The sequence below is a fragment of the Panthera uncia genome, chromosome B4, assembly GCF_023721935.1.
Source record: "Panthera uncia isolate 11264 chromosome B4, Puncia_PCG_1.0, whole genome shotgun sequence".
Classification (NCBI taxonomy): Eukaryota; Metazoa; Chordata; class Mammalia; order Carnivora; family Felidae; genus Panthera; species Panthera uncia.
The window spans coordinates 70,545,458-70,559,180 of NC_064809.1; the positions used below are offsets into that span (position 1 = coordinate 70,545,458).

General features: G+C 39.3%; 1 protein-coding gene across 2 annotated transcripts in view; it reads left to right on the forward strand.

The window, feature by feature from the left end:
- ANO6 (anoctamin 6) overlaps positions 1-13,723 on the forward strand; it is a 150,751-nt gene that overhangs the window by 67,859 nt on the left and 69,169 nt on the right. For both annotated transcript variants that reach the window (XM_049625336.1, XM_049625337.1), the window contains one exon: positions 9,676-9,755. In XM_049625336.1, the coding sequence (XP_049481293.1) occupies positions 9,676-9,755 (80 nt within the window). The remainder of the gene's footprint in view (positions 1-9,675; positions 9,756-13,723) is intronic.

Here is a 13,723-nt window from a genome sequence, read left to right on the forward strand (position 1 = left end):
TGTTCGTACATATTTCCAATAGGTTGTAAACCTATTGTTAGCTAGACAGCACAGCTTTTGTTTGGTATTTCTGAAATTGAATCATCACCCTTACTTCTCACACTGTCCCTCTTTTGTTCTTCTGAGGAGTCCCTTGTCCTGTGGGAAGAAGCACATTCCTGTTTGATGCATTGCTAGAGCAGTGGGCAGGTTGGAGGAGAGGCAGAGATCCTCCTTTTCATAAATATCATCAAAATATTTGCAGAATATTATCTTGGAGGGACAGTATGTTATTAGCCTGCTCTGAGTGTGAACATACCTCCCTGTGGCCCAGTGCAATATGTTTCTGGAAGTGCAAAAACTCTTTTATCATTATGTAAGTAACTATATTACATTCTGAAGAATTGAAGAACACTAGTAACTTTTCTAGAATGACAAAGAGTTTATAATTCATTCCATTATTGGTTCACTCACTTATGGAGCCTCTGTTATATACTAGGTATTATTTCAAATTCTGAGGAGACCAAGTAGAATAAGACCATGACTTTTCCTCTAGGAGCTCATGGTCCAGTAGTGAGGAAAAACAAGTCAGGACCATACACTGTGATGGGGGGGGGGGGTGGACCCTTATGTTTTCCCCAGATTTTGTCTTCTGTGGTGGTGGCCAATTGTGAATGAGTAACTACCATGGGATTATTTGATACCCTGTTCAGTGTAAGCTGCAAATTTGTTTATAATCACTCATTTTTATTTCTCTCTCTTCCATAGTCTAGAGGACCAACTGAAAAATACTGTGTTTTAATAATAATGCAGCAGTTGAGTTTTTGGACACCTATAGTGATCTGACGGGTTTTACTAGATAATGCAAAGTACTATAGGAGCATGAAGTCGAGGCAAGTAACTTAACTTGGTACATAAATGGTGACATTGAAATAAAAAGGTAAAGAAAGGGTAAAATGTGTATATGGGTCAGGGAGAGGTGAAGGGATGTGCATACCAGATAGAATATCCTTAGGATGAGGTTAAATATAAAAAGGATAAAATCTGGTGACCCACGAAACGTCAAGTGACGGAAAGAGAAAAGTGAAGAATGGCTCCCGCTCTGGCTTAGGCAGTCGAATTGATGCCAATACAATACGTTAATCAGAAAAGGCAAGCCCAACAGAGGGAACCTTCAGAACAAGGCCATTTTTACCATAATGTAGGAAGAATATGTAGTAATTTTCTAAATCACCTGATGGATAGGACTGAGTTTCAAACAGAGTCAAAATTTGCTTACCCTAACAAACTTGGCATCTTCATGAATGACTTTTTTCCTTTGCCTCGTTTTCTTTCCCCTTCAGCTAATCATCTGAGAGGGAGAGCACTTTTGCGTAAGAGGGGAAAGATAGAACTCTAATAGAAACTATCAACTTGAATTTGAAATTGCATTGCAGAAATGATTTGAGGATAATGTCACTTTTTCCCCCATTAAAATATTACCATCATTGAGTGGAAATGCCAGTAATAAATTGGGGTAAAAAAAATGATCCATCCAGATTTGGAAAAATAAGGAAACATTTCCTGAGTCCTATCTCTTTTCATTTCATTGTAAGTAGTAGCCAACAGTGCGTAGGACATTGAGGTCATTAAAAAAAATTTGCTGAATTAATGTTATCTTTTTTTACATTTGAATTTATTTTATTATTAAAAAAAGCAAATAGTCCAGATAAAAAGTGAGGAGGAAAAATTGGTGCCTAACAAGGTTAAGAATGCCAGAATTTATTAAAGATTGAAGTAAAAAAATAATAATAGCCAATATTTATATAGTACTTCACACTTTTCAGGTCACTTTTATATATGTATCAGTTAATTTGTTCTCTACAATGACCTTGTGATGTAGGACTTATAATTTGCACTTTTATTGACGGGGAAAACAAATTTAGAGTTAAGTGGTGTGCCTGAAGCCACAGAGTTATACTGTGTAGAGGTCTTACAGTTCAAGTCCACTCTCCTGTGTGGTAAAACACAGCCATCTTAGCCTTGAAAGAAACTCTTCTGTCTTTATGTTTTATGTTTCATTATTAACTTTCTTTTCATTTATGGTGACTCTTTGGCCCCATTTTAGAATCTCATTTAATACAACAGGGTCTGTAAGCTACAGGCTTACAACCTCTGGATAATATGGGAAATAGATTTTCCCCTACCTAATTGTCACCAAAATACAGTAGATCCTGCTAGACTGAGGCCAGAGAAAGAGGTACTGGAACCTGGGGACCAACTATGGCTACCACAGGATGATGGTGATGTGGGTTGTAAGTTGAGGTGGGTCCACATAATACCTGGAAAGTATGAAGTGATAGGAAACGGTGGCTCAAGTGTGTAGTTAACTTTAAAAATAGTGGTGGTTGGGGCACCTGGGTGGCTCAGTCGGTTAAGCGGCCGACTTCAGCTCAGGTCACGATCTCGCGGTCCGTGAGTTCGAGCCCCGCGTCAGGCTCTGGGCTGATGGCTCAGAGCCTGGAGCCTGCTTCCGATTCTGTGTCTCCCTCTCTCTCTGCCCCTCCCCCATTCATGCTCTGTCTCTCTCTGTCTCAAAAATAAATAAAAAACGTTAAAAAAAAAAATAGTGGTGGTTGGGTAGTAGCATTCAGGTCAAATATCAGATATGTGCTGAGACCAGTTTTCAGAGGCTTCTAGACAAATGGGAGAAGAGTTTCAGGTACAGGACTGCCTGGCACATCATTAGGCATCCTTCCCAATCAGGATGTATGAAAATATCCTCATTTTCAAGGTGAATGGGCCATTCCTTTGATATTTCTTTAATTGTACATTGACTAGATTATGGAATTCCTGAAGACAGTTTCTGTACTTTTTTTTCATCTTGATGTTTGTACTCCTATCACCTAGTTCCATCCTTGACACATGCCTGTCTTTAGCCATTTGCCTGAGTATTGTATCTGTTTACTTATTTTGTGGAGCTTTTCCATTAGTTCTAATTGTGCTGGCTCTATCAATAAATTTCACTATTCTGTCATTAGTTTTTAAGATACATTAGTCTGTTATTTGTTAATACTTGTTTGACTTATATGTGCAATACTATCTTAATTCCTTATCAGGTTACATTTAGCAGTGGTGAGCCCCTTGGAATTATTCACAGCAGCCCAGGAGACAAATCAGTATATTCAAAAAGATGTTCAATTGTGGAAGTGGACAGATTCAGATTCTCATTGTGTCATTTCTGGTCTATTCTGGTAGTTGACTTTAGGCAACTCATAACCTCAAATTTTCATCATCTGTGAAAACAAAGACAAAAATAGGATTAAATAAGATCAGACATTTAGAAGTGCCAGGCACAAAATAAGACACTCAGGAGATTTCTGTTTACATTTTTTCATATCTCTGGGTCTGTGTACATGAACTTAATTTATGGTTATATGCTGCTGTATTTTTTTTTACAACATGCTTTTGAATTGTCATTTGTATCCTTTTCACAGCCCCGTGAGATAACAAGGGAAAGTAATTTTACTACCAGCTCCAGATAAATAAACTGAGACTAAGTTAATGGCTAGGGGAATGTAGTTAAATTGTAGAATCAGGACTTGAACTCATTCTGTCCCCTTAAACCATGTCCAGTGCCCTTTGCACCAGATTCATCTATTTTTATCTGCCGTCTCTCTTACATTCATTTTGTGTCTGATCCTTTCAGTGGCAACAAATCACCATTTAGACCCACTGACTTCCATGCCTGTCCTCTTAGATAAAGTGTTGAATGCCTAATTCTGATTACTTTTATTGCTAGGGCACTGCTTATCAGGCACTTTGTTTTTTACTTATGAGTTTCCTGAAAGGCTTTTTTTTTGTGTTTTCTGATGAATAATAGATGGTCTATGTTTTAAAATTATAGATAATGGCTCCTTTTATCCCTCACTTTAAATAAGTCTCCAACTGGCTTTGCTGTAGAAGTTCTTGATTTTGCATATGAAATAAAAAGTGTTAGTTACTCCATTTCTTCTAATTGATAGACAAATACTCCTATGAATTGCAGCTTTCTGGTGAGGTTTCCACTCTGTTGTTATGAACCCATTAATGTGACTAGACTTCTAGATAGTGGGCCCTTCATTTTGTTCTGCCGAATAAGTCAGGACTGGTACCACCAATGACCACATTGCTTTAACCTTATTATACTAACTGTATTGATAGTTTTTAAAATATGCTATTCTTTTGCTTTTAACTAATTGTGATGTGATTATAAAATTTAGGAAAAGTAGAAATTTAGTGGGTTTCTTATGCCCCAAACCCTCAATTATTTGACTTGAACCTACACAAACCAGTTGCTAAGTGTGTGTATAGTATTTTCCACAGTATTCCTTTGGCACTCCATAAATCTGTCTAGCTTATAATTAGCTTAAAATTAACATTCATCATGTCTCCATTTCTTTTTCTCAAGAAGAAGGAAACTTGCTTGCCTGGTTCTTCACCAGGGCCTAACAGCACAATGGCGGTGTAAAATTATAAACAACGTAGTGAATGTCAGTTGAACCTGACTTTCAGCTGTCTTTTCATTGTACATCCATACAAAATTCCACTGACAGGTCAAGACTAAAGTTTTTTCATGATACTGGAATAACTAGTTTTCAGTTCTCCAGTCAGCTTTTTAACGAAAGTTACATACAATAGAGGTCCCAAAAACATACTTTTATGTTCCAAATGCTTGAAATTAAATGAACTAATCACAAAGCCATTCAAGGTGGTACTTGGGTTGTATAAAGTGAGTCATGGTGACAATACTAAAGATACATTTCAAAATAGTGCATGAAAAATGATTGACATAAGGAAAAAAATAAAATTAACATTTTTACCTTATTAGAATGTTTTTTCCCTGATTCTGCCCTATTTTTCACAAAAAGCCCTCAAAGTGTCACCTTGATTTTGACTATTTTTGCTGAGAAATGAACTTTTTCAGCTGTGTTAGATTACCAGAAATGAGACTATCAAACAGTAACGGGAGCCCTCAGTAGTGGAGGTATAATTATCATATTAGCATCATAAATCATTTGCTTCTCAGTACTGTATTAGGTCACGAGAGCAGCAGCTGCATCTTTGTTCTACCTAGATGATGTTTCACTAAAGCCATTTCTGTTTTTATTCATTCAAATTTACAGTTTCTCCTTTGTGTTGACATGAAGCAGTGAATCTATTAGTTTCCATTACCAGCAGAATAGCTAACACTATAAATAGTTCTATATTTTCTCTCACAAACCCTTTCACACTGCATAGATACCTTTACTTTGATAGAACATCTAGGCAATACATCTTGTTTCTTCTCTGTGTTTAGGCAAATGCAAACTTTCTTAAGCCTACCCTTAAGAAAAAAAGAAAAAGGAAGAAAAGAAAGGAAAAATCCATAGCAGCTCCATCCTGTCTTTTGACCTCAGATTCCCGATAGATAAATTGGGCATCTAATGGTAAAGTAATCCAGATAAGATGCAAAAGTCGGATCACTCCATCAGATTTACAATACTCCTTTAAAAAATATCTGCATTATTATGTTTCATTGACTTGCTGGCTCTCCCAAAACACCAATGTATCCTGAATACCACATACATAATTTTTCCATATCTAAATATTATAAAAAGGTTAGCTTTTTTTCTCAATGTAAACCAAGCTGCAAAAACCAGTTTGAAAGAGTGTCATAGCCACTAGTATAAACACATTTTAGCAAGTTCTAGAGGCGGCTTTCAAGAAGGTAATTATCTTGGACCACTGTTGTTCTGATGTTGGAATAAACCAGTTTGCTATGGTACAAGTTGTCTAAGTGTGACAGACTGTGCAGTAACTGCCATAGTTCTCATATGGTTCTCAAAGGCAAGCACCCTAATTCTGGTATTGCCTGAAGTTCTGTAAGCCTTGGTTCACCTGATCTGTTTCTTGTTTCTGCCTTGGTTTACTTTTAGGGATCCTGTGATGAAGTCAGTTTTTAATCACTTGTTTATGTTGTCTTTATCTACTGGCATTTTTTTCCCCAGTGCATAGGTATACAGTGATCAGATACAGTGGGCAAGATTCTGAGTAAATCTGAAATCTAATCTAGGTATTGAGATGTGCCAAACCTAAGATGTGCCGTCTTAGTGATGTGCCAAACCTAACTATTTGGTAGCTGAATTGTTGGCTGATGTTTTGATTATGTTAAACAGTCACTTAGAAATCTTTTAATCAATCTTCCTGGTAAGGTTTCTTTTGGGCCACTGAAGGGAATTTTTCTGGATTGATAGGGACTCAACCTTTTCCTTCACAAAAGCCTCTAGTGGATTTTTTTAAATTAGTATGCATTAAAAAAAAGTCACTACAAAGCCAAGATTAACATCACACTTCATAATATTAAAAGTAATTTCTTAACATAATTTAATGCTTATTCCATATTCAGTCTTCCTATTTTTGATAAATATGTCCTTTCCAGCTGGCTTGTCCAAATTAGGATTCAGTTGAGTATCCCATATTGCTAATGGTTTTTGTGATATTGTGATTTATACTAAGAAATATATATTTGGTCTTCCTCAGTTCCTGGCACAGAGCTCCTACAACTCACATAATTTCCTAAGTGATGAAGTAGGTAACGGTGCCTTTTGTTATGTTGATGAGGTGACTTTGGGAAAGCCTGTAGGTAGCCCCGGGTGGGGGCTCGTTGCTAAGGGAACTCATCACAAGATTAGAGGGTTGAACCTTTCAGTCCCACCCTCTGACCTCCAAGGAGGTGAGAGAAGGAAGATTCAGTCAGTTGCCAAAGGCCAGTGATCAATCAATCATGCCTAAGTAATGAAGCCTGAGTAAAAATCCAGAAGGACTGGATTTGGGGAGCTTCAGGTTGGTGAATGTGTACAGGTATGGGGAGAGTAGTGGCCTCAGAGAGGGCACTGAAGCCTTGTGTCTCTTCTCACATACCTTGCCCTTGTACCTCTTTATCTGGCTGTTCATCTGTGTCCTTTATAATTAATTGGTACATGTAAGTAAATGTTTCTCTGAGTTCTGTGAGCCGCTCTAGCAAATTAATCAACCTGAGAAGAGGGTGGTGGGAGCCTTTGATTTATAGCCGCTCAGTCAGAAGCACAGGCAGGTAACCACCTGGGACTTACTGGTGGCTGTCTTGGGGGACTAAGCCCTTAACCTGTGGAATCTGATGCTATCTTCAGGTAGATAGCATCAGAATTCAGTTTAATTGTTTGGTGATGTGGGGGGGAAAAAAACATACATTGGAGTTATATTCTTTCGGCTATTTAAATCTCTGCCTTTTTTATGTGATTGATTTATTGAGGAGGCTAGACCTGCTGATAAATTAGAACATTTATTTAATTTACTTAAATGCTTAATGTTTATTTAAACACATTTACATATTTAAGAATATTTAAGTTCTTTTAATTAAGAACATTTTCCTACATAGCCCAGATTACATTGTTACACTTATTGATGAGGTTTGGGGTGATAATGAGGTCCAGAGCTGACAGCCAAGAAAGAATCCTTGAAGAGGTCATTGGTGCAAAAAGGTGATTTTATTAAAGCATGGGGACAGGACCCGTGGGCAGAAAGAGCTGTGCTGGGATTGTGAAGAGTGACTGGTTTTATACTATGGAATTGAGAGAGGTAAAGACCAAAGGGAGGCTTCCAAAGGGACTTTGATACAGTAAAGAGTACTCGGTAAAGAGGACTCGGAAGATACCTCAGGCCTTGCTGTTGTCAAGCTAAGGTTGTTTTTCCTCTAGTAAGGCCTTAACATCAGGATGGTAGGGGGTTCCTGGAGAAACGTTTTACTCTGTCTGCCAGAAGTATTTGTCAGTGGGCTGTAGGTTATAAGGAAATTTAATGGTTTCTGCCATTTCCTTCTTGCCTTTGTTCCCCATATCACTATGGAGGGTGATGTTGGGGCTCCAGGAAACTGAGTCTACAGGTTACTGGAGATTAGTCTATTGATAAGATTACCTTTTTCTTATAATTTACCAAGACATTTGTAGAGAGACAAATGGAGACTCATGGAGAGTCATGAAGACTTATGGCCTGCATGACTGTGATCTCTGTCAGTTCACCATTTGTTTCCTTTCCTTTCTTTTGTCCTTGGGCAGCCAGGAGTGCCTGAGGAATATCACCATATCTCCCCTGGGGTGGGGGGTGGCTGCTGTTAGCTTGTACTTTGCCCTTAGGCTGCCTTATGCTCCCTCATCACTTATCAATACTAATAATTCCTGAATATAATCCAACACAATCAATATTCACATTTTTCTAATTTGTTTTTAAGTCTTCTATATCTGGTCTGTTTAAACCAGGATACAGTCTAGAAGCATGCACTGCAAATGGTTGTTTTGTTTTCTCCTTATCTTTTCATCTGGAACAGTCCCTTTTATTTATATCAGGAACTTGTAGACAAGGTGAGACTGGTGTCTCACAGAACAGCCCAGCTTCTGGATTTGCTTCCTTTATCCCTTCCACAGGGTGCAGTGACCACTAATCACATGTGGCTGTTAACCTGTTGAAATGTGGCCAGTCCAAATTGAGATGTGTTGTGGGTATAACATACACATTGGCTTTCTAACACTTAGTATACAAAATGTAAACTATTTCACTAATAAATTTTATATTGAATACATGTTTATTTTTTTGCTATTTTTTTAATGTTTATTTAATAACTTTTGAGAGAGAGAAAGAGAGAGAGAGAGTGAGTGCAAGCAGGGGAGGGGCAGAGAGAGAGGGGAGACACAGAATCTGATGCAGGCTCCAGGCTCCGAACGGTCAGCACAGAGCCTGACAGGGGGGGCTCGAACTTGCAGACTACAAGATCATGACCTGGGCTGAAGTCGGACACTTACCTAGCTGAGCCACCCAGTGGCTCTTCTTGAATATATGTTTTTTTGTTTTGTTTTGTTTGTTTTGATATATTGTCAAGTTGGCTAACATACAGTGTATACAGTGTGCTCTTGGCTTTGGGGATGGAGTCCCGTGATTCATTGCTTATATACAACACCCAGTGCTCATCCCAACAAGTGCCCTCCTCGATGCCCATCACCATTTTTCCCCTCTCCCCTCCTCCTCCCCATCAACCTCAGTTTGTTCTCTGTATTTAGGATTCTCTATGGTTTGCCTCCCTCTCTGTTTGAAACTATTTTTTACCCCTGAATACATGTTTAAATGGTAATCTAGGTATATCAAGTTACAGAAATCATTTTGCTAAAATTAATTTTACCTGTTTCTTTTTCATTTTCTTAATATACCCTACTAGAAAATTTTATTTGGCTCCCGGTGTATTTCTATCCGTGCTATTCAACAGATTTTAAAACAGAAAATTGCTACCCCAAAATGACTCCACATCAGTTCCCTGAGATGTAGTTGAAAAAAGAATATCAACAGGCTGAAATGTTCCTAAGCTAGAGTTTTGTGACATAGTTGTAAACATAGTTGCTGTGTCCTTCCATGTAGAAGGTAAATGATTTTGCATAGATTGAGCCTACAGCTTTTTAAGACTGAGTATCGTAGAAACATGGCCTTGTCCAGTGGATGAAATAGCTACTGAAGATTTTGAGGGTCCCTGATAACTGAAAGTGTTAAATAATGTAAACTTAGAGGTGTGCCATAAATGCTAAATACAGCTGTTAAGCCTGTACTGATGATTTAAAGGCAAAAAAAGTGTATGAGCCAGTGAAAGTTATGCTTTATTTATTTGTTTATTTTTAGTGTTGGAAAACCTTGAACAGACAGTTGTCTCCAGTTTTGGAACACTGGAAAGTCAGCCTGATTTCCAAACCCCAGAATTTGTAAGTACTCCTACTCTATCTTAAATTTGAATTGGTTAGCGAGAGATTTCTCACAAAATGGAGAAAAGGGTTTTTTGTGAAATCTTGCCTTTGGCGCCCGTAGATCTGGCACTGTCTCACTTGCAGTGGCTGTGTATTTAAAGCTCCAGTTCTCTGGGGGACAAGTTACTGAACTACATACAGTGCCTTGGCATCATGCTCTGTAGGCTTGTTCTTCATACTGCTTGTAAATAGCAAATGGGAACTCTTTCTGCAGGAAAGTAGCATTGTTACTGCCCAGACTCCTCCTCCGTTCGTTAATAGCCTTGGTATCCGTTTCTGCTGTTAGCAACTCTGGAAACTAGTGTTTACTGAGCACATATAGGTGCATTGACCAGTCTGATTCCCATTTCACTCTGGAGCCTACAGTCATACAACCTGTATAGATGTATCTTCTAGGGCTAGGAATATTTTATTGGTTGTTCCTACCAAGAGGGGAACTAAATGCTCTCACTAAATTAGACTCATTAAAGATTAGCCATGGTTCCTACCCTCGAGGAATTAAAAATCTTATTAGATGCTACTGTGGTTTTATTAATGCCTTGTTTAAAGAAAATTAAGCACATAGGATGCCTTGTGCAGAATGTCCTTACTAAATAGATTTTATATTAGGCTCATTTGAAGAGGGGGATGGGAAGAAGTGTTTCTCTGACTCATGTACCATATTATTGCCCCAAATGTATAGGAAAAGCATGCCAGGATCCACCTAGATTTACTTATTTTTGCCCCTTGCTGTAAATGGTTTAGCTACCATGTTAGCAATGCAAAAATCTTTTTTTTTTTTTTTTTTTTGCTTTCTTTTCAAAGTGTGATATACGGTCGCCACTCTAGTAATTGGCAGATCACAATTGTATTATTGATAAAGACACACAAAAAAAGAACTCATTATGTGTTTTTCCTCTTCTCACTCATTCTTTATGGATTACCTACTCAATTGAACCAAGAGTAAGGAAACGAGGCAGTGCTCTGGACTGAAAAGGGATCGCCCATAAAACTATATCCACAATGCCACTTTATTTCACAGTGTGGGACTCCTGTGGTGTACCAGCAGATTGCCTACTGTGAAAAGCACTTGGATATAATAGAAAGACATAGTATTCAATGACTTCCCTGTTATATTCAATGAGATTTTCAGTGAAGGAAAATTGTGAACGCTCACCAATATTCCCGTATCTTAAAGTAGCAGAGCAACTTTGCAGTTTTTCTAACTTCTACAGTTAGAGCCCCTAAAGCAGAATTGACACAGATATGTCACATCTGAATGTGAAATTGGCACAGACTCGTGGAGCTGGCCTTTTCTTGTTTCATTTTCTAACTGCTTCTTATTGGTACTCTTTAAGCACTATAGGTAGTCTAAAAAGAGCTGTGTGCAGTAAAGTGTCGATGTGCTTGGTAAACGCCTATATAGTTCACACTGATTCCCTGTGCAAAAATAAAAGTATTTTTCTGAAGAACAGCTTTTAGTAGATAATGATGTTTGAGATTGGTGTGCCTCAGCAATGTCTTTGCAATAGATAGTCTACACTGGTAATTACACTGGTGATGTTATTCAACCTTCAGCATTAACTTCTTTACTGCATTTTCCTTTCCAAGGGTGAAGCCTAAGCGAGAATAGTCAGGAGTCGAACTTGAGGAGTGCAGAATATACTTCTATTTTGAGAGATTTGTCCTAACGATGGGTCTGAGAACACCCAAGCTGAAAGGAGATTTTTAAGTTAAATCCCCATATTTTTATTTTTCCTTGTCATACTTCAAGAATATCTAGAATCATTAGACCACATTAGTGCAGGTAAAGCTGTTAATCATGGTTTCCTTATATGTGTGGTTGATAACAAGATTTCTAAATCCAGCTATTCTCTTTCTCTAATTGTGTGTCCTACCATGTGTAGTAAGGAGTCTGTGATTTTCTGGTGTTTTATAGATGTTCACACATCTGATGCTTATTGCGTGCCACATCTTTGGGTTACATGTACATGGCTGCTGGTATTTTCTCATCACATCACTGGAGCCCCTGCATTTCCAGTTCCCCAGTAAACGTGTATTTCCCAAACTGCTGTCTCCTTGGAAAACAAACAGGAGATGTACAAAGTGCCTTGGGAACCGAGTACTCGAGGGAATCCAGCACGATGTTTAAGGGTAGCCTTTTTTGTAGGCAGAAAGTTGCAGCATCCGTGAGAACGGGTGGTTCCAGCGTGTAGGCAGGTGGATTGGGCAGATGCAAGGACAAAACCAGGTAAGCTGATCCAAACCAAAAAATTTTAATCAGAAACAGGGGCAAGAGTACAAACCCAGGAGCAGAGGGAGCCTGGCGCAAAGCAAAATTGAAAACAGAAAGAAGGTGGGGAAGGTGGTAAAAGGAGCTGAAGTATCAGTGCTATTTCTCCGTCTGGCATTTGGAAGGTGCACCTTCCATTTGCAGAGGTGAGCTGAAATAAAGTGAGGCACAGACCGTGCTTGTTCAGACCTTATTCTCAAGTCGTTCAGATTTTAGAAGGATCAAGGCCTAGTGTTTTCATACAGTGGAGTGTGTTTATATAGTCTGGCCAACGTGGAGAACAAAATGCTTATCATTATTTGTTTCCTTCAGGATTTCTGTTGTTCTTTCGTTTAAAACAAGGCCTAAGTGAGCAGTGCTGGTCGGGGCCCCTTGGTTACCGGCGTGAAAAGCACATTAAAGCGTTCCTTCACAGCTCAGGTGTCTGTAATGTGACTAGTCAGGCAAAGCCATTGTTGCTGATAGCCTGCGTGAATCATGGGTAAATAAATGCCACTGTGAAGCTCCTGGGTGTCTCCAAGACAGCAGGCCGCCTTTCTCGGAAGGGCCCACCCCGACGCTCCTCCGGGTCCCTGCAGGGTTTGTCCATCGATGACAGGTCCCCTGCGTACCTGTGTTGTTCCTCTCCGCCTCTCATTCCACTTCGCAGACCGAGGAGAGTGAGTTTTGCCAAAGTATCTGAAACGCTAGGCTGTGAACAGAGATGTGGACCTAAAGTGCCTGTGTTCTTGCTACCCCAAAGCTTGTGACGTAGCCCCACCTGGAGGTGGGGTGGGTGTGTGGGTGGGGCTCAAGGTGTAAGGGGCCTGGCTGAATGCTGACTTTACAGAGAGTAACTAGCTGATCTCGTTGTGGTAGGACACCATCTTGATCCTGGTTTGTTATTTTGTTCAAATCCAGTGAAAACCTGTTTATAATCTGCTTTATTAACTTAATATTTTATCCTGAATATTTCCCACACTGTTGTTTTTCCAGTTGTATTGGGATATAATTGACATGTAGCACTGTATAAGTTTAAGGTGTTCAGCTCCATGCTGTGGTGTTTTTTTTTTTTTTCTCTGACGTTATTGTTATCTTCTCTAACATCTGTTCTCTTTGTTGATGAACTATAATTAATCAACATTGTAATTTTCAGAGCAATTAGTTCAAGGGAGATCTAGTCAAGGAAATGGTGACATGGCCAGATGTTCTGGAACCCTGTGATCGGTGGCCATCGTTTAGGGACATGTGTCCTGAAAATAAACTGGCTTCATGATGACAAGCATCAGCCTCTGGAAAAGGAATTTGGCCAAAGTGAGGCTGGGGAATGGTTACAGATAACCTTGTAGAGTTCAGACTTTGAAGTAGAGTCTGCAAAACTAGGCAGGCTGAACCAAGAATGAAGAGGGGCACCTGGGTGGCTCAGTCAGCTGAGCATCTGACTCTTGATTTCAGCTCAGGTCATGGTTCCAGGATCATGGGATCAAGTCTCACATTGAGCCCTGTATCAGACTCCATGCTGAGCATGGAACCTGCTTGAGGTATATTCTCTCTCTCTCTCTCTCTCTCTCTCTCTCTCTCTGTCCCTCTCTCTCTCTCTGTCCCTCTCTCTCTCTCTCTGTCCCTCTCTCTCTCTCTCTGTCCCTCTCTCTCTCTCTGTCCCTCTCTCTCTCTC